This window comes from Glycine soja, chromosome 8 (genome assembly GCF_004193775.1).
Source record: "Glycine soja cultivar W05 chromosome 8, ASM419377v2, whole genome shotgun sequence".
Lineage (NCBI taxonomy): Eukaryota > Viridiplantae > Streptophyta > Magnoliopsida > Fabales > Fabaceae > Glycine > Glycine soja.
The window spans coordinates 42,525,427-42,544,829 of NC_041009.1; the positions used below are offsets into that span (position 1 = coordinate 42,525,427).

Sequence of the window (19,403 nt, forward strand, 5' to 3'; positions counted from 1 at the left end):
TAAAATTGTTTTGATCATTAATTTATTTAGTTTTTTCTTATCTTTAATCGTAGACCTTAAAGATTCATTAAATTAATAAATTGAGATTCTTAATGGAGACTGGTATAATGGTTTGTTTATGCTGGTGTTAGTTGTTTGTTAGTGAATGAATTAACTCATTGACATGAATTGTTTTTAGTGAAGAGGGAGGAGACGGAAAATATGAATAACGATCTTTTAGTTTATAGTTTACGACATTAAACAGAATTAATTGTTAAAAAAATAGCTTATATATCGAAAATTTAAATAAATTTACATAGTTATTTAATCACAACAAAAAACAAAACAAACACATTTTATAAAAAATAAAAAAAATATTTTACAAGAATGAAAAAAAAAATTGTAAGAATAAAAAATATATTTAAATTTTTTTATTGGTTGATAATATAAAAAAATTACACTAAAAGTACATGGCGGTTAAACTCATAATTGTTCTCTTGATAAGTTGAGACACAATGATTGCATATTTCAGCCAAAAAAATTAGCTCATCATGTTGCTTTCCCAGATCTACAAACAGTGCAAAATGCTCTACCTGATGGGACATAGGAGCTAAGAACAAAACTGGCCCATAATGAAGGACCTGTCTACTACAATTTTTCTCAAAGTTGGACAACAAAACTCTTCAATTTGATATAAATTGCATGGCTACCACACTACACAAATTTGGAGTATATGTACATCTTGGCGCTTTCAGGCTTGATTCCACCATCCAAACCCTCCAATTAAGGATGTTTGATCAGGTGCTGACTGCTATTTAAGTTAAAGGTGGAAGAACCTGGAAAGTAGAAAAAAGGAGAAGCTAATGAAGAAGGAACATAGCAAATTGGAAGGAGACTTGTGCAAAATGTAGTCATAAAGTATGGATTATGATATGTAACAAAATCATGACCAAGGGTTTCAAAAGTGTGAGTTGTGCTTCGTTAGTTTTCATGGCTATTCCGATCGAGGGGACTGTGGTCGCGGCAATTACTCATTGATTGAGCAAGTGTCTATTTTTGAGGTCCCATGACAAGATAAACAACTTGGTACAAATACTTAGTGGTATTCAAATTTTAGCAGTTAGCTGACTACCTTTAATTTTGATGCAGGGGACCACCCCCAACAACATTTATTTGCAGCTTGACTAAAGATAAAAGCATCACACACAAAGTGGAGGGTACATATTCATTTTTCATGACATTTTTTCAAGATAAGGTAAAAAAAAAATGTAAAAGTTCAGCATTCAACCTGTGAATAATTACTATCTGACGACATGAAGAAGTGATTTCTTCTAGTTGAGAGAAAGAAAGGACTAAAGGAGCAATGAATCATGCATCACCTAACCTTTTCAAGCTTATGTATGCTCACCCAACATGTTGATTTTGGTAAAATCTTGTGCTTTGGTCATGCAAGCACCCTAGGAGGCTAGGACATCATGTAAGCTATAGAAAAACAAGGAAAAAAAGATGACCTAATCTAGTTGAATAAATCTTCTCGATCAAAAAGGTATCATGGTATAGGCTAGGGATGCATCTTAATTTAAGTCCTTTCATAGTAACTAATTATTACATCTTAAACAATGAGTGGCTCACATACTACAAATTATAGCCCTGCCTTTAGTGTGCTTATGCACATCAGCATACACAAATATATTATATTATTATATTATGTTCCATCTAACATAAAAAAAGGAGGACCCTTCCTATATTAGTGTCCAAGCAATTAATAAAGTAATTATGCATGATAAGAAAAGAACAACTGTATTACTTTTAAGGTAGCCAGCCACTTTTACCAGAAATTAATTTCTGTGCAATTAGTTTATTATAGCATTGCATGGCAGGTACCGATTTTTCTTGAGGTATTCACCTCTAGATCTCAACTTATTTTTTTATTTTTTATTTTACCCCGTTCTTGATGCTTTTTGTTTGGACAATATTGTACAATAGATTCATATATAAATAACTAATATATATATATATATATATAGACATATATATGAGCAGGCAGACATACTGTGAAAGCATACAAGCCTTATAAGGGCTTCTATCATCTTGCAATTATCTTGTTGGTTACGCCATAGGTATTCAAAAGCGTGCTTCTAAACTAATTAACCTGTAAACAGTGACAAGTAAAAACTGTTAATGAAAATTATAGTATCAGAATTCTCAAGATAAAATGGATTTTAAATACAAAATCTTTTTTCTATAAAAAGGTAGGAATAATAAAACATAAAAAACTGTAGAATGCCATGAAATGGTGTTACTAATTTTTTGTTGATGAAGTACTGAAATTAAACACTCAATAGAAGTTCTATGCAATATGAAACATAGAATGATGGTATAAATCTGGCATATAAAATGAATATAGAGAGAAAAATGAGACCAATTCATAAAGAGCTATGCAACAGCCAAAATCATTAGCATAATAACATTAAATATGCCAGTGGAGAATGCTTATAGAGCAAGGCTTATTCTAGTAAGTTATATATCTTATTTCTTATCCTAGTCAAAGAACAAGTGATTGTTTAAAAAGGTCTTTTAGCTGTTTACATGGTGACAAGTTAGTGTCTGTTTGTCACCATCTGTTTATCAACAGGTAAAAGGTACAACTTCTCCATATAATTGAGGTTGTATCCTCAATTTGTTGTTAGCCAAAGCAAGGTGAAGAATGTAAGTGGCTTACCCATTTTGCCACTCACAGCCTCATCAATATTTGCTGCTCCACTCATGTTTCCACTGCTGTTGCTGCTGGGTGTAATCATTGTTTGACTATGTTGTACTCCCTGGGGACCATATCTGAATACATTCATTGGCTTCAAGACAAAAACAAAAAAACAAGGCGAATTAATTTCAATAGGTAAACTATGGAGAACTTATCAAGAAGGCATAAGGGGTTTTAGGAGGGAAAAAAATGAAAATAAGTTCCTCTTGAAAGAAACCAATTACCTGAGAGGCATTTTGCATAAGATGATAGCCCATGTAACGCACATATTGCTCCGAAAGAGCTGGATTTTGCATCTGATTTTGGTAATTAAATGCACCCAAAATGGGATTTTGGCACATTAATGTCTGGTTTGGTGTCTGAGATGCAGATACAGACTTATCAAGCGGCACTCTCGGTAATTGCATCGGATTATGAATAGGAGGAGGGAAAGGCGGTCTAGCCATTCCCATGCCCATTTGTGACATGTAGTGCTGAATTCCTGGAAACATTATTGGTGCCATGCCAGATCCCATCCACATTAGCTAGCAGCAAGAACAGAATTGTTTATTTTAGCTGTTACTGTTAGTAATGTGAGACAATAGTCATATGCAAGATATTAAGGGGGACATATACCTGAAGTTGTAGCTGAAGTGATTTCAAGTATTCAATTGCCTCTTCCAACATCGATGCTTTGTCTGTCTGCACATACACCCGTTACTCAGTTTTTTATGCCAATATATGATTAAATCTCATAAAATGGAGAATCAATTTCTATGTACTTGCATTTTGTCTTCTTCACTTGACTGCTTCTCACATTATTTTATGAGCAAATCTGATCCATTTGATTTGAGCTAAATATGGCTCTTAACTGATTTTCATTTTCCTTATAAAATCAACTAATTTTTTTTTTCTAAAGCAAATTTAACAGCTTCTTTGTTGACTGTATCACTTTTAAACCTAGCAGTCAGTGGATTACTATTGCAGCTTTATCTGACTATGAATGAATATCCAAAGAACATGTTATGCCAGTATAGTCCACATTCATTATGAGAACTAACCTTGCTACTGTGAGGTATGAGTTGTTGCAATGCCTTCATCTTCTCATTGATCCTGTCTCTCCTTCTCTGCATCAATAAAACAATACTACCACTTGTAAGAATAAAGTTTACGAAAATTAAGTTCACACGAAATGTACCAAAATCCCCCACCCTTTCCGATAGATTATGCACTTCAGCAGCACGGTTCCTTCGAGCCGACCCTGTGCGTTGAGATGACTTGTTTCCAAGTGCTGATTTAAGTTCTGTGTCCTAATACACATAAAGTGATAGCTCAGTGCGCCAAAGAATAAAAGCATCTAATCATGAAGGTAACTAACTCGAGAGAAAGAGGCTTCACCTCACTTTGCTCCTCAGATTCTTCCACGTCTATTCCTTTTCTTTTTTGGCCCTGGTTTCTCGTAGATAATGAACAAGTTTTTCCAAGACTACTACCTGAGCCACCAGATGATGAAGTCACAGCTGGTTCAAGCATCTCTGATTTCCCTTTCTCCTTCTGAGGAATTGTTTTCGGCACATCGTCTCTAACAGCTTCTGGCTCGACTGATAAAGTAGTAGTCCAAACACCATTGCTTGATGCCCTGCTAGCATCTGGATCTTGGGGGATGTGATTGCTACCACAGTAACTTGATCCAACTGTCATCAATGAGCACTCCCTAATCTCATTTCTTGACATGTTACCAGTAATTTTGTCTCCAAAATGCACGTTAGCCGATGCTGAAGAAACATTAAGGGGTGCTGAAAAGTGAGAGAAGTTTTGGACCTTACATGATCCACCCAAGTGATTATTGTTTTTCTGAGGTGAATCAGAAACATGGAATCTTGGGGCCGGTATAGGAATTCCTGAGAAATCCTGAAAAGAGGAGGATTTCATGGTAGGTAATTGTGAACTTACAGTCACATGAGGGGCACTAGAAGCATCCAATTTGGTAAATTTTCCCTCTTCAAATGGCTTGATTTGCTTATAGGACTCAACTTCACAAGGTGCCAGTTCAGACAAAAGGTTTGAACAGAATTCTTGTTCCAATGGATCCTCAAGAGGGTATTGGATCCATGAGACTGTCTCATCATCTTGAATCAAGTTACTTGAGTTCACAACCGGTTTTCTATGAGTTTGGCTGTGCACTACCTGGCCATTTTGCCACAGAAGCTCCACAAGCTCTTGGTCCACCCTGTAGAATAATTGACCACATGGATTGTTACAATTTAAGCATAGTTAATTGGGACTAAGAACAGTATTCTGCTTTGAGAGAAATAAATTTGCACACACCCCATCATGGGCTTCTTTTGATTGGTGGAGGTGACACAGGAATCACTCCCAAAATTCCAATCAGGAACACTGTTGTTCATGGCTAAACCAAATCAGTTATCTGTTGTCACAAAAAAGAGAAGAACATTAGATTTTTTAAAATAATAGAAAATCAAAACCAAAGACCCTTTTGAGTGAAAGATTTTGAGTCATTGAGCACACCCATAAAAAAGCAGAATAAAATAATCTGTTTACCAGAAAACTGAATAATCAAATAAGCATAAACAATATTTTAAATTGAAAACAAAAAGAAAAGAAAAGGAATAGAAAAAGAAAGAGAAAAACTTTGAGTGGGTCATGTGTGGAACTTTACTAGAAGAAGAGTAAGCAAGCAAACCAATGAAATGGAACCATGAGTGGTTTTTGCCATTCTGAACTGTGAATAATATAAATCATCCAAAATTCAAATTCCATGGTTCCAAAATGGGAAATTCAACTCTTGGTTAAAGTTTGAAGGTACATGCACATTTACAAGCATTTACAAGTTCAGAGAAACAAAAACAATGAAATACAAGAATCTTAACAAAACATTAAACTCAACAAATTGGGCAAATTTTGAGACAGCCAGCTTGCAGAAAGTTGTGTACTAACTCCACAAGTTTCATAAGCAAAACACACACTAAAAAAAAAACAATTTCCAAAATAAAACAAAGAAAAAACACTTTGACAAATGAAAGACATAGAAAATGATGAAACTTTTTTTTTCACTTTAATTATTACCATTAGTAATTCCAACAATCACATTAAGACAAGGAGCTCAAAAAAGAAGAACCCCACCTGAGCTAAGTGCAAAGGCTGATAGATTTTTCTGACTTTGTTGAAGTTGAAATAAGAAGGTTGCTAGAAGCAAGAAACAGAAGCTCCTTGTTTGTTCTCTCTCTCTCCACAAGTGTGAGAACAAAGTAGTATATAGAAGAGTTTTTATTAACAGCAATAAAGACAGTGACATCAGCAGAGAGAGAGAAAGAAAGAGAGCAAAATTCCTAAGGTGAAATGGTGCTTGTTGTGCTTCTCAACTGCGAGAAAAACATGGCTACATGGGAATAAATGAACATGGGACCAGTTGACGGCTATTAATAAAAAAATCTTTTAAAAAAATTCATGAAATTTAATTAGTCATAAATAAATTTATTAACATTTAAGAATATAAAACATAATTTGAACTGGAATAAACTAGAGTTTTTTATGTTATTCATAAATTTTTATATAACTGAAAATAATTAACTTCTACAGTAATTATTCTAAAGATCATATTAACATTATTTTCTAATTAATTGACTTTTTTCATTAAAATTATATCAAAATTAAACTCTATAACGTACTTTGTTTAGATGTTAATTAACTTATACTTTTATGAATTAAGATATGTTCATATAGTCTTATATGTTAACGTGTAGATCATATAACTTTTCAACAATAGATTTGAACTTTACTTCACATCAGAATCATTATCATCATCATAATATTAATTCAAATAATTCTAGATTTTTCTACAACATTTTTCAATTTGTTTTTTTTCACATGATAAGTATTAAATATATCTTATATATCAAAGATATTAAATATATTTATTTTTTATTCAATATTTTTTTATAAAATAATAGAAAAATATAGAAAAATGTGTAGAAAGACATAATGCTAATCTAATAGTATTAAGGTATGAAAATACCAAATATGCTTATATAAAATAAGTATATTTTTATATGATAAGTATTAAATAGATTTTATATATCAAAGACAGTATATTTATTTTTATAAAATAATAGAAAACTATAGAATGGTGTGTAGAAAGATTTATGCTAATCTAAAAGTAGTATTATTAAGATATGAAGTATCAAATATGCTAATTATCTGGGTTTGGTTGTTACTATAGTATTTAAAACGAAAGGAAATCTAAAGCTTGAAGCACATGGTGGGTGCTATCTCAAGTTTCGTGGAGGAGGATGCCACTTGGCAGTGACAAGCAGTGTTTCCATTGGGGAAATGATAAGGGACAGTGCTGTCAGAAAAAAGATGTGGCTCTCATGCACCTTCAAATTATATCAAACACCTAGAGGAACCTATCTGATATTATTTATTAATAATACTATTTTGCAGCCTCAGAATTTCCACGTGTGTATTGTTGTAGTAATAATTAGATTATAATCATCTTGGAATACTTAACTCGAAACATTTTTTCTTTCTTTCTGCAGAAGTAAATATTCTTCTACTTGTAAGAAATGCAAAACAATGTGGACCTGACATAGGTTTCCATTTTCCATGGGCACGGTTGCACTACCCTTCCTGGCATGTACCCCATAAGGGCATAAAATAAATTATTGTTGCAATTTATGATCGGATAAGACTGGATTTTTAAAAAAAATATTTTTACCATATGCAATATACTATTAGTTCTTTTAATACTTTTACCATGTAATATATTATTAGTGCTAGTGAAACTAAACTCGATCAAATTTTATAAATGAAAAAACATAATTAAAGAGAAAATATTTTGTTAAAATTTACAAAATAAATTTTTAAGTAGAGATTAATTATGAATACAAAACTGATAAATATCCCATACTTCTATTATAATTTTTTTAAAATGTTTGTTAAAATACACAGTTAAATGATAATTGCAACTACTTATATGTAAAAAAAAAGGAATTCATAGCACAAACAGTGTTGGTGTGGTGTGCAACACATGAAGATGATGGGGATATAACAGAAGACTTTCTCGTTAATAATAATAGTTTTGTATCAATAGTTGACTGAGTCTTACTTTTTATTTTAATAAAAAAAAAAATACTGAAAAGCATACACTTCAATTATTTTTCTTTTCAGTTGATTACTTGCAAGAAATAAATTTGAAAGTTGAATTATGATTTTATTTGATCACAAAGAAAATAGAATATATAAAATATAAAATATAGATTAAATAGGACATGAATTAGTGATTTTTATTTTGTAAACATCGAAATGTACAAAATGAAAAAATTATTTAATTCATATTTAATATATATATATATATACGAATAAATACTTTGACCCAATGTTTCCAGAATCGAATTGGTCATTCAAATGACGAAGGCAATGATTTACTGTATATCTAAATGAAACTTACTTGAACTTGTAAACATAGCTTATAATTCCTACAAACTTATTCCAACTCCTTGAATTTAAATAAGTTTAAAGGAATTATAATCTTATTTTAATTAAAATTTATTAAAGAAAATATTTTTTTAAAACTCATCTCAATAAGTTTGATAAGTAACTTTATGACACAAGTACTCATGTAATAGAAATTTATTAAATAAGTACTTAGTTAAACTGTCTATTTAAACAGATCTTTATTAGTCCGACTGAAATGAAACTAGTAATATTTAAATAAATATTTTTTTCCATATTATTTAGTATAGGAAATAATAATTAAAACTAAAAACATAAGAAATTAAATCAAGTAAACCTTTAAATTCATATAAAAGAACCATATTATGTATTTTGTAAAATAAATAATTAATAATAACAAGAGCTATATCAATATACAGAGACAGTACAACTTTACATTTGATTTAGAAGGTGCATGCTATATTCTAGAGTTTTTCAACTGGAAAACCAATAACAGGTTTAATTTCTGAAGCCAAACTACGCAGCTCAGCTACCTCTTCATCAGTTAGTCTCCAGCCAAGTGCACCTATGAATTCCTCAGCTTGTTCTGCTGTCTTGGCTCCTGGAATTGGGACAACATTGCCTTGTGCTACCAGCCAGTTCAAGGATACCTGACAAGAATAATTTGGTATGTTATAAAATTTGTGGCCTAGGAAATGTGCCAAAAGGAATATCTTTTGGTTTTGATCAGAAAACATCATAACAAATTCTCTGTAATATATATGAAGCTTGGTTGGATTGTGGAGAAGACTAAGTCACAACTCATAAGGATCTTTAGTCCCTATATTTTCGATCAAACGTGATCAAGAGTCCCTATACCTTCATATTGATAAATTTGGTCCTCAAACTTTAAATCCACATGTTTGACTGATTAATTAGTCTCTCCTAAATTTAAAAAACATGATGAATTCTTACAGAGAGGAAGGACCTTGGTCATGCTTGACCGAAAGTATAAGGATTAAAAACACTTTTTTTTCTCCATAATAATATATTTTGATCCTATAAGTTTATAGAATCTAACTTCTCTAAAGTGAGAAAATGAATAAAGTGAAAAATTAAGGATGCATCCACCCTTGAGATGAATTAAAGTAGTTCATAAACTAAACCTACTATAAATCAAGAGTGGATACAAATACACCTTTCTTTTTTTTACTTTACACACTTATTCACTGTAGAGTAGTCAAATCCAAGTTTAAGATATTCAGGTCTGGTGGTAGCATATGAAGTGTGTTCTAGTGTCTTCACTACACTGTCAAAGCAGGCTGAAACAAACATTATACCAATATTCAAATGTTCAACTTATGATATATAATGAAACTAAGGAGCAGCATGAACCTGTGTTGGAGTTTTATCATACTTCTCTCCTATTTCACTGATCTTGTTCAGCAAAGGTTGGAGCTGCAAAAATAAATACACCCTTGAGGAAGTAAATAATGAGGTTGTAAGTTATTAGATCTGTAAATATCAGAAGAACAGTACCCTTGTTAGGAATTCTGGAGTATAAATTCTGCCTCGGGGCCCACTTGGTGGTTTATCAGGAGTGTACTTTCCAGTGAGAGCACCTGTTTAAGATAAGGATATTGCATAAATACTTATAGCAAATTTCATTGTATGCAGTTGGAATTTATAGCACCTGTTTAAGATAAGTATCAGAACACCTGTTTAAGATAAGGACATTTGGTATGAACTATAAAAATTCCATTCTATGGAGTTGGAATATTACTATAGATATGCATATGCTTATTATGCTTAGGTATTATTTTTCCAAATATTGTTTTTGAAATAGGTTAACTCTTGTGAATTTGAGTGTTTGAAAGTCAAGTTTACTCTGCACCAGCACAAGTTTGTCAAAACTAGAGTTCAAAAATCCACTAATTCTGAAATAAAAAATAATAATAATAATAATAATAATAATAATGAGTCATGCAAAAGTTAGGCCTAGAAAAGACAAAATCCTAAAAGAGGGGTGCCGAATTATTTCAAGAATAAAAGATAAAGTGCCTATGTTTCATGTCAGAGGTTTCCTTGTCTCAAGTTTCTGTAAACCAAATTTTATGATATGTTGAAGTAACAAAACTTTAATGTTTAAGTAATTCATATATATTATTTTGTTATGCCTCTGGTTTTGGCAGATATGTTTAATGCAAAACTAAAAAAATATATATAAAATAGACATAATAAACATATCCCAATAATGAAAAGAAGTTCACCTTGAGCAATTGGTGAATATGCAATTATTGTAATCCCAAGTTCATCACAGGCAGCCTTTACGCCGTTTTCTTCAGGGACCCGGTAGATGAGACTGTAGTTTACTTGGTTAGTAGCTAATGGAATACCTCTCTTCTTGAGTTTCTCATAAGCCTCACGGAGTCGCTTCTCTAATTATATAGAAAAATAGATGTTAAATATTTATGCTGATAGAAATGAACCAGATCTAGTAACAAATATTTTCTTACTGAAATTTTGCTATAGATATAGTGTATACCAATAACAGTGGCAGGTTTGAACAGAAATACTAGAATACTCCCTCACTCTCTCTACAGAAACAACATAAAAATAGGAAATATAGAGTATCTCAGGTAATTTGAAAGGCCAGGATCTCTCTCAACCAGTTATTTGATTCTCTATATATTCCACCTTTGATAAACCTTAATAATATTAATCATCAATCTAACTATGTGCTAACTAACAAATGCTCAGACTTTTATATCAAACATTCATGTTAGCACATTAAGATGTTGTACATTAAGGAAATTGCCCTTTTTCGGTAGAACTCATACATGGTTTTGCACAATATTGAAGACTTCAAGACAGATAATAGTCATAAAGAGTTACCACTATAGTTTGAAACACCAACAGCCTTCACAAGTCCCTTTTCAACAGCATCTCCCAGACCATCAATATACCCTGAAAAATGACCGATTGAGGAAATAAGCATTCTCTTAATTGGATCATGAATAAGTAAATAAACATCTGATTCTATAAGCCTTATTAAATGAATGGTTCAATGAAATAATTTTGCTACACCGAGCAACCTTCATTTCCCCAAACTCCAGGCCTGAAAAGCAGGAAATTACATTATCAACAAAGTGTTATTGGATAAAATAATATCATTCAACAGGCTCATAAAGTACTGACCAATGAAGCTGATAAAGATCCACTGAAGTCAGTCCTAGTCGACAAAGGGAATCTTTAAGGGCATTGAGAACACTTTGACGGCCAAATCTCCACGGTAGTGCAGCAAACTTGGTTGCTACTTCTATCTCAACGTCTGGATCCTTTTCTTTTCTTTCCTTAATATATCTTCAGATAACAACATATGGAAGCACCAATGTGAACCTTCTTAATTACAAACTGTGTATGAAAATCATGTAAGCTCATACCTTCCAAGAAGAACCTCAGAATTTACGGCTCCTAAAGCAAGCTGAAAAGAACAACATCTTTGGTGAATTTACTCTCATCAAAGAATTCTAGTAAAAATTCACACTCACCCCAGAGCCATAGACTTCAGCAGTGTCAAAAAAGGTTAGACCTCCATCAATACTGGCATTGAAAGCAGCTCTAGCAGCCTTCTCATTCCTATCTACAAACACACAAAGCCAACATGAATACATTCATAATCTCATATTGTCCATTTAGAAACAATTTCAATCCATTCAACTCTAAACACCATATGTATTATCTGACAGAAAAGAGGACACTTCATGGGGTCTCAAATCTGCAACTTTTATATATTAGAGCATCTAATGACATCTCAAGTAGAAATTAAATAGACAACTTTGAAACAAGGAACAAATAAAATTCCAATAGAAACACAAAAACAAATAGAAGCTATGTACTAAAATCAGTTTCCAAGATTCATTAATGAAATTGCTACTATGACTACCAAGAATATAGACAGTAAACAGGAATATCTACATTTCCATCTATTAAATAACACTGACGAGCAAAGAAAGTTCTACATGCATATCTAGTAATACAGGAAATTCAAAAATCAAGCAAAGTAAGCCCACAGCAGTGGCAGTGGTTGAATAGAAGCTTGCTATACACACTAAGTTTTCAGATCTCCTATGTAAGTATTAGCCCCCCCCCCCCCCTCCCTTTCATCCTATTTTCCTTATTTTCTTCAAATTCAGTTTACCAGCATATAAAATTCCAATACTAGATATAAGCTCCACATAAAGCAAGAGAAATTGATTAGAAGCAATCAACTTGGAATTATCAGTCTCGGAATCAAAGAACTGTGACAAGGGTATTTTCTGAACTGAAATGCACTTGTTCCAGACTTCCAGTTTCATTATTTATATTGGAGATGATTTGCCTGAACTATAAAATCAGGTACTTGAATTCTTTTCAGACCAATTCTTATTTTCACATTCACTTCTTATTGCTGAATGTCACCTAGACCTTAATGCTACAACCACTTGTTATGATCACTATTATGTTTTCAACTAGGAGAGCTTCCACAGTCCACATTACTCATACAAATACAAGCCAACTATGCTATAGTAGCCCATATATTAATGTAGATAAACGTGAAAAATATTACAATAGCATCATTAACATGGGATTCCAATTCTTTCCCATTACACCTTCTATTAGACAACTTCCGAAGAATATGGTACAAAAGCTATATACCTAAAACCAGTTTCAGACAGAAAATAATGTGACACCCTCACGTGACAACCAACAAAGCAAGCAACAATCCTCAAATTGCTGTCAACTTCCCCCCCCCCCCAACAAAAAGGATGGGAATTGTTGCACAATCCAACAATCACAGATTTATGTTTGAAATCCAGTTGACAATTTAAAATCAACACTGCAAGCTATTTTCTTGATATGTGCTGTTCTCTGCGTAGCTCCATCATTGACCATTGATAGAGTGATAAAAGAAAAACTTAAATATACCTTTTATCCTAAAAATATCAAAATGAGTTTAATATCCATGCAAAGTCAGTGCAAAAAAAATTCACTGAATTTGAAACTACAGTAAATATGATTTTTTAAGATTATTATTATAAAAGTCAAGGAACAATTTATCTTCACAATTTCTGATCGGATGATAGTGTAAAAAACCTTTAGTACTAACACTATTTACTCCTTAATGATTTATTACATATGTTTTTACTGTGTACTAAAACCATATATCATTTTGTTAGATATAAGGATTAAAAATGAATAGTTTTTTTTATAGAGAATAAATCTAAAAATTGTGATATTTTCAAGAAAAAAAATCATATACCACCCCCCAAAAAAGAAAAAAAAATACAAAAGGAAAGTTACCATTCCATTCAAAATTGTTCCAGTAAGTGGTATCACCCCAAGACCAAGCTCCAATTCCAACCCTTGATACCTTCAAATCAGAGCCACCCAATTTCACCTTCTCCTCCACAACTGTATTAAGAGTAGCAGAACCCTCTGAAGCAACAGCTCTTATTCTGTGAACTCTTGAGTTACACATCACAGTAAAACAACCGCTGCTTATATGAAGGGCCATGAGGCAAGTAAAACTAGTTCAAATCCAACAATGGGTATGTGGGTATGAAACTAAGAAAAAAAAATCAAATTTTTATTGAAGTTCAAAAGGACACAATTTTTAACACAAGGTTTCAAGAAATATCATATGAGGGTGGCAGCTAAGAATCCAAAAGTTCCTTGGAAATCGAGAAAAACAAAAGTATGGTTAGAAGGTGAAAGATATGTTGAGGTAGAATGAAGAAAGTGGCAGAATTGAGAATTGTGGTTTGGAGATGAATGGTGCCATGGTGGGGTTGTAAGGGTACACGTCATTGCAATCTAGTGGACGATGAACCGTTGAAGTGATCACTTGTGGCCCAGTTTGACATTTTTATACTTTCAATTCTAATGATTCTTCTCCTTGTACAAAAATTAAAAAATAATAAATATTCTTGTTTATATTAAACTATTTTTCTTTTTTTAATATAAATTTAGAGTAAATTATATATGTACCAATGGTGTGAAAAGATTTTAATGCTGATTCAATCAAGAATCACAAATCCATGATAATTTTATTACTTTTTATAATAATTAATTTAAAAATGTAAATCATAATGTGCCAAAAAAATATAAAACAAAGGAATTAAAATCCAAAATTTATTATTATTTTTCTTTTTATAATATGTATATAAAATATTTAAAAAGTAAATAAGTTAGAGATTTAATTAAAATAATAATAATAATTAATAGTATCTTAAATTTTTTAATAAAGAAAGAAAATTCTGTGGACAAAATATGCATACAAAATTCAAAGAAAAATTCATAAGTTTGAGTCATATCGTATATGTTATTTCTATACCAAAATGAAGATATGAAACCTGTAGAAAAATGGGTTTAGAAATGCAATATAAATACTTTTATATTACGAAAAGGAGATTAATTAATAAAATAGATAATTTATAAAAAAATGTTATTAAATTAGACATAAGTGTTGATGCTATACAAAAGGCTTAAATATGTTTTTAGTCCTTGATATATACTTGTTTTTGGCATCTGGTACTTAATAAATTTTTCTTTCAAATCGGATCTCTAATATTTATTTTTTTTTGTTTGAGGTCCCATTTAACGGAATCTGTTGTTATCTACTTACATGATTGTTAACCGACCACACAAGCATGTCACGTGTTGTGTCACGTGTACTCGTTATCTAAGTGAAATTACACGTAGGATTTTTTAAAAAATAATTATGACATATTCTTCTTCAAGGAAGAAAACAATGTTTCCCCTCTCTTCGATGACATTGATGGTTCTCCCTCCTCGACTCCACTAAAGAAATCATTACCGACCAAAAAGTCTTTGTCATCACGTGAGTTAGTGTGAACTTTCATGACCCTCACAACCTCACCAGAAGAGTACTAAAACGAGGTTGAGGAAGAAGATGATGTTTGCTTCTTATTTTTTAGAAGTTTTTTAACTTAAATCCAAATGACGTTGTATTACATTTTTTAAAACTAGAAAAAAAAAATCCTACATATAATTCGACTCGGTAACAAGTACACGTGGCATCATTCGTCTCATGTCAACGTGTTTGGTTAATAGCTAAGTAAGTAGTTAACAAATCCTTATTAACGGCAGAGACCTCTGATAAAACTTTTCAAATATTAGGAGCATGATTTGAAGAAAAAAATTATCAAGGATCAGATGCAAAAATCAGATATATATTAAGGACCAAAATCATATTTAATACTATAAAAACAAAAACTTTAACTGTAATTATTATTATTATATTGTTAAAAATTACTTTATTAATTATACCTATAATTTTGAGGGGAGAGAGAGGACTAAGGTCAAAGTCTATGCTCGTAATTCCTTTATGATAATCATAATAATTACAATCTTTTTAGTGCTTACCCCTATTTCCAATTCTAATGCTCTTTATCCCTACAATGGTGTCCTCAATTGGTTGATAAAGATATGGGATTTTCCTTCTATTCCTGCTCCAATCCTTTTAGTTGTGATGCTGCATTGTGTGGTCTACAACTCTAAATGTATAGCTCGAATTTAATATTAATTAAAGCTTTATATATATATATATATATATATATATATATATATATATATATATATATATATATATATATATATATATATATAAATTGGGAGCCATGGCCCCTTAGCTACAAGTTTTGTCCCTGAATCTGATCATAACAGTGATCAATGATAAATTACCACTTTAGGTAATCATGCACTAATGTCCAACATGATCAAGATCCATTATGATATATATAAATAAGGGTCAGATTCTTGAGATAAACACAAGACATTATTGATTATCATATATTACTCTTATTTATTGTTTAGGGATGAGTCTTGACTTGAGAGTTGGAGTTTGCATATACCTCAGCTCACCCACCGATCAAGAACCAAACAGTCCAGATATTAATTTTAAGACAAAAGTGATTTCTAAACTTATTTCATACTCCCTTTGGTTTCAAATATAAGAGAGAAAAAATATGTCACACTAACTAAAAGTTAATTAATTATATTTAATTGTATCAATCTCAATTAAAGAGTAATTTTTCCAAACTTATCCTTCGTCCCAATTTAGTAATAAAGATAAGAAAGAGTGATTGAAATTAACATCTTAATTAAATGAATGATATTATAAAGATAGTAGCATTAAATAAGGTAAAGTTAATTGAATTTTTTTTATATTTGAGACCAAGAAAAATGTATTTTTTTCTTATATTTAGAGGAAGTATTTATTAAGAAAGTTAGTTTACCTCATCAAATTATGTCATTCCTAGTTAAAAAATAATTTTTTTTCTAAATTATTATTCATTAGAACTTAATACTAAGCAAAATTTCCCTATTAAATGAATGATATTTTAAACATAATCTTGTTAAATAAGACAAAAAAAAGTAGTTAAATTTTTTTGCTTGGAATGTTTCTCTTGCTCTGGTGGTGGCAACTTTCAAAAATATTTCTCTTGTTACTTGGAATCTTGTTAATAGATGGGAAAACTGCGTGCATAATTTTTTGGATAGAAATTTTAGAGTTTCTCTTTAGAGAAGGAAATGAGTGTGGAAATCGCTTAGCGTGGCTCATGGCTCTAGCTTAACTGATTTTTTTGTGGATAGATAACCTACCTTCTTTTTGTAAAGAAGTCTTTTTACAGAAATAGACTTGGCCTACCTAACTACAAGTTCTTTTGATGCAGTTCCCTTTTGGCATGGGCTTTTGATTGATGTGCCCTAATGTTTTTAATTTTGTTTTTCTTTTTTCTGATTAATATATATCCCAGGTGATCTTATGATGGCTGAGGTAGGGGTATCAATATAGTTGGATGTCCTACCTCACTATCATTCTTCAGTTTACCTTTAAAAAAAAATTAAAGTTTTACTTATATTTAAGAAAAAAAATTGAATTTTTTTAGCTTATAAAAGAGAACGGATGAAAGGAAGCTTCATTTAAATTCTGAAAAAATTGCTAACAATTCAAATTTAAACTTGGGACTCCTTCAAATATGTCCAACAAAGTTTAAATAACTAGGCCTTATTTTTACACAATACAACTAGGCTGTTGCTATTTACATTTCATTATTTACTAAATGCACCTCCCTTTCTTTTTTTAAGAAAATATTTTCCCCAACATATCCTCATGACTTCTCCTTCTATAACCCTTCCCACCTCTTTTTCTTCCAGAAACTATCTAAGGATGCAAAACCTATACTCAACAGACCCCCCTTTTACATACACATCAATTAAGCTACAATAAGTTCATTGGTTAATATGCGAGAGGTAGGTACATGATGGTGTTATCATTCCTTCATTCTGTTGATCAAAGCTATAGCCTTGTTTGGTCAGTTTTCCTTTCCCTGTGTAGTTCCATAAATCACAACATTCTGCAAAAAGCAACATCTCGCTAATGCATTTTATCGAGCACTTTCTGTGCGACATCAAGACCATTGGTTTTAGAGTATAGATCTAACAAAGTGGTTAGCAACAAGGTATCGTCTTTGAACCCAAAACACAAAAGCTAAGAATGAATCTGGGGGGCTCTAGAAAAAGTGAAATGATGAATAAGTAGGAAGGTGAATGTAGTGAGTGGAACTAGAAACGTGCAATTATCAATAGCATTCATGGAAGGAAGAAATACTGTGATTTTGAAGAAAAGAAGCGCATGGCATACACGGTGTGCACACCTATTAATCAAGTTGATAGGAAAAAATTCATTTTGTGTGCTTTCTTGAGAGGTCCTGATCTCCGTTTGGAAAACATCACTTGCTGGCTTGTTTTGTTCTTGATTTGCTTCACCTGAAACCTACCCCTTTCTATCTCGGTGCTTAATTCTCCAATGTAACTATCAATCACAGGTGTAGGGTGTTTTGATTCGCCGAAAATATTCACAGCGAAGGAGAAGTCACTATGATAGAGGTAACGCATAAGAACTTGGTGCGGGAAGAGTAGAATCCAGAAATTTCATTATGGAGTGTAAAGGGAGGTTTGGAAGTTTATTTCAGAATAAGAAAATGAGGATAATTGGGGAAAAGAAAAAAGGGAGTGTAATAGCAACAAGAGGAGGTGTAAATAGTAATTTCCTACAACTATGCTCCCTCCAACCAACCAAAGGTAAAATGACTAAAACACAAACTTTAATTACACCAACAAAAATATATTTTCTTTTAATTTTCTTACAGCAAAAAGGTCACATTGATTAGAAAAAATGTCACCTATATTGACAAAAAGATCTAATGTATAATTTTCTCATTTAAAGTAAAATATTTATGTTAAAATTTATTTTTGATTTCATTTATCATTGGATTAATTCTCATTATCGTTGGACTAAACCTTAATCAATCTTGAATACTAATTGACAAATTTTACAAAACACTATGGTGCACAATTATGACATTTTCATACCATATAAATATTAAAGGGGAGTCCAAACGACTTTGACCTTAATTTGATTTGTACGTTGATAACAAAATAAGGAAGAATTATTTTCTATCTGACGGTTATTAGGGTTTCACACAATTTTGTATCACAAAATTGTATAATGAAACAATAGATTTATATATAGCTTTTAAATGAAAGTAGAGACTTCTCATTTGGACACTAAATGAGAACTCAATCCATTGTAAATTCATTTACCACATTTTATATTTTTTTATTCATCAATATAATTTAAAAAATGCATTAATTAATTCCATATCAATATCAATTAATAATCACAATTAATCTAATTATTAAATAATGTTAATTGAAAAAAAATCAAATACATCAATTAATCATACAAGTTAGGCAGGCAATAGTTCTGTCAATAATAAAAAAAAAAAAAGGCAAGCAATAGTACAATGACACAATGGGTTCATTCATATTCGTAGATATTCAATCATACAAGTTACGCAAGCAGTTGTAAAATGACACACATTGGATTCATTTATATTCGTACATGCCTTGCCTCCATTAATAAACGTAAATTCCATGTGGTGATCACTGAGATGAAAGCAAGAGAAAGAAAAAGAAGAAAAAAGGGAAGGTTGGAAGAAAAAAAGTGATATATGTAAAAAGTGTTGTGATGAGAAAGAATACGAGATGGAAATAATAGAAGAAAAGGCGAATGCATGTATGATTATAAATTGTAATATAAACTCATTAAGTAGTACTGCATTAATTTTAATTAATGTGAAAGATGAAGGTTCTGCATGCA

At 31.4% G+C, this 19,403-nt stretch overlaps 2 protein-coding genes across 3 annotated transcripts; both read right to left on the reverse strand.

Annotated features, from left to right (window-relative positions):
• Positions 1–388: 388 nt before the first annotated feature.
• Positions 389–6,093, reverse strand: LOC114423311 (transcription factor PIF4-like). Of its 2 annotated transcripts, XM_028390017.1 has the most exons (10): positions 5,864–6,088; positions 5,048–5,147; positions 4,118–4,949; positions 3,931–4,029; positions 3,781–3,846; positions 3,356–3,421; positions 2,965–3,264; positions 2,702–2,831; positions 2,033–2,131; positions 389–815 (listed from the first exon to the last, which is right to left on the reverse strand). In XM_028390017.1, exons 2-9 carry the CDS (start codon positions 5,125–5,127, stop codon positions 2,127–2,129), a joined length of 1,578 nt encoding a protein of 525 aa, XP_028245818.1. In that variant the 5' UTR covers positions 5,128–5,147; positions 5,864–6,088; the 3' UTR covers positions 389–815; positions 2,033–2,126. The 2 variants fall into 2 exon arrangements, with proteins under 2 accessions (XP_028245818.1, XP_028245819.1); XM_028390018.1 differs by lacking the exons at positions 389–815; positions 2,033–2,131 and having other exon boundaries at positions 2,703–2,831; positions 2,965–3,221; positions 5,864–6,093.
• Positions 6,094–8,538: 2,445 nt separating this feature from the next.
• LOC114423312 (uncharacterized oxidoreductase At1g06690, chloroplastic-like) lies at positions 8,539–14,029 on the reverse strand. Its single transcript, XM_028390019.1, has 10 exons — positions 13,517–14,029; positions 11,725–11,816; positions 11,617–11,657; positions 11,372–11,536; positions 11,269–11,291; positions 11,069–11,140; positions 10,444–10,611; positions 9,713–9,795; positions 9,569–9,631; positions 8,539–8,844 (listed from the first exon to the last, which is right to left on the reverse strand). The coding sequence occupies exons 1-10, from the start codon at positions 13,728–13,730 to the stop codon at positions 8,659–8,661; spliced, it is 1,107 nt and encodes a 368-aa protein (XP_028245820.1). The 5' UTR covers positions 13,731–14,029; the 3' UTR covers positions 8,539–8,658.
• Positions 14,030–19,403: the final 5,374 nt, after the last annotated feature.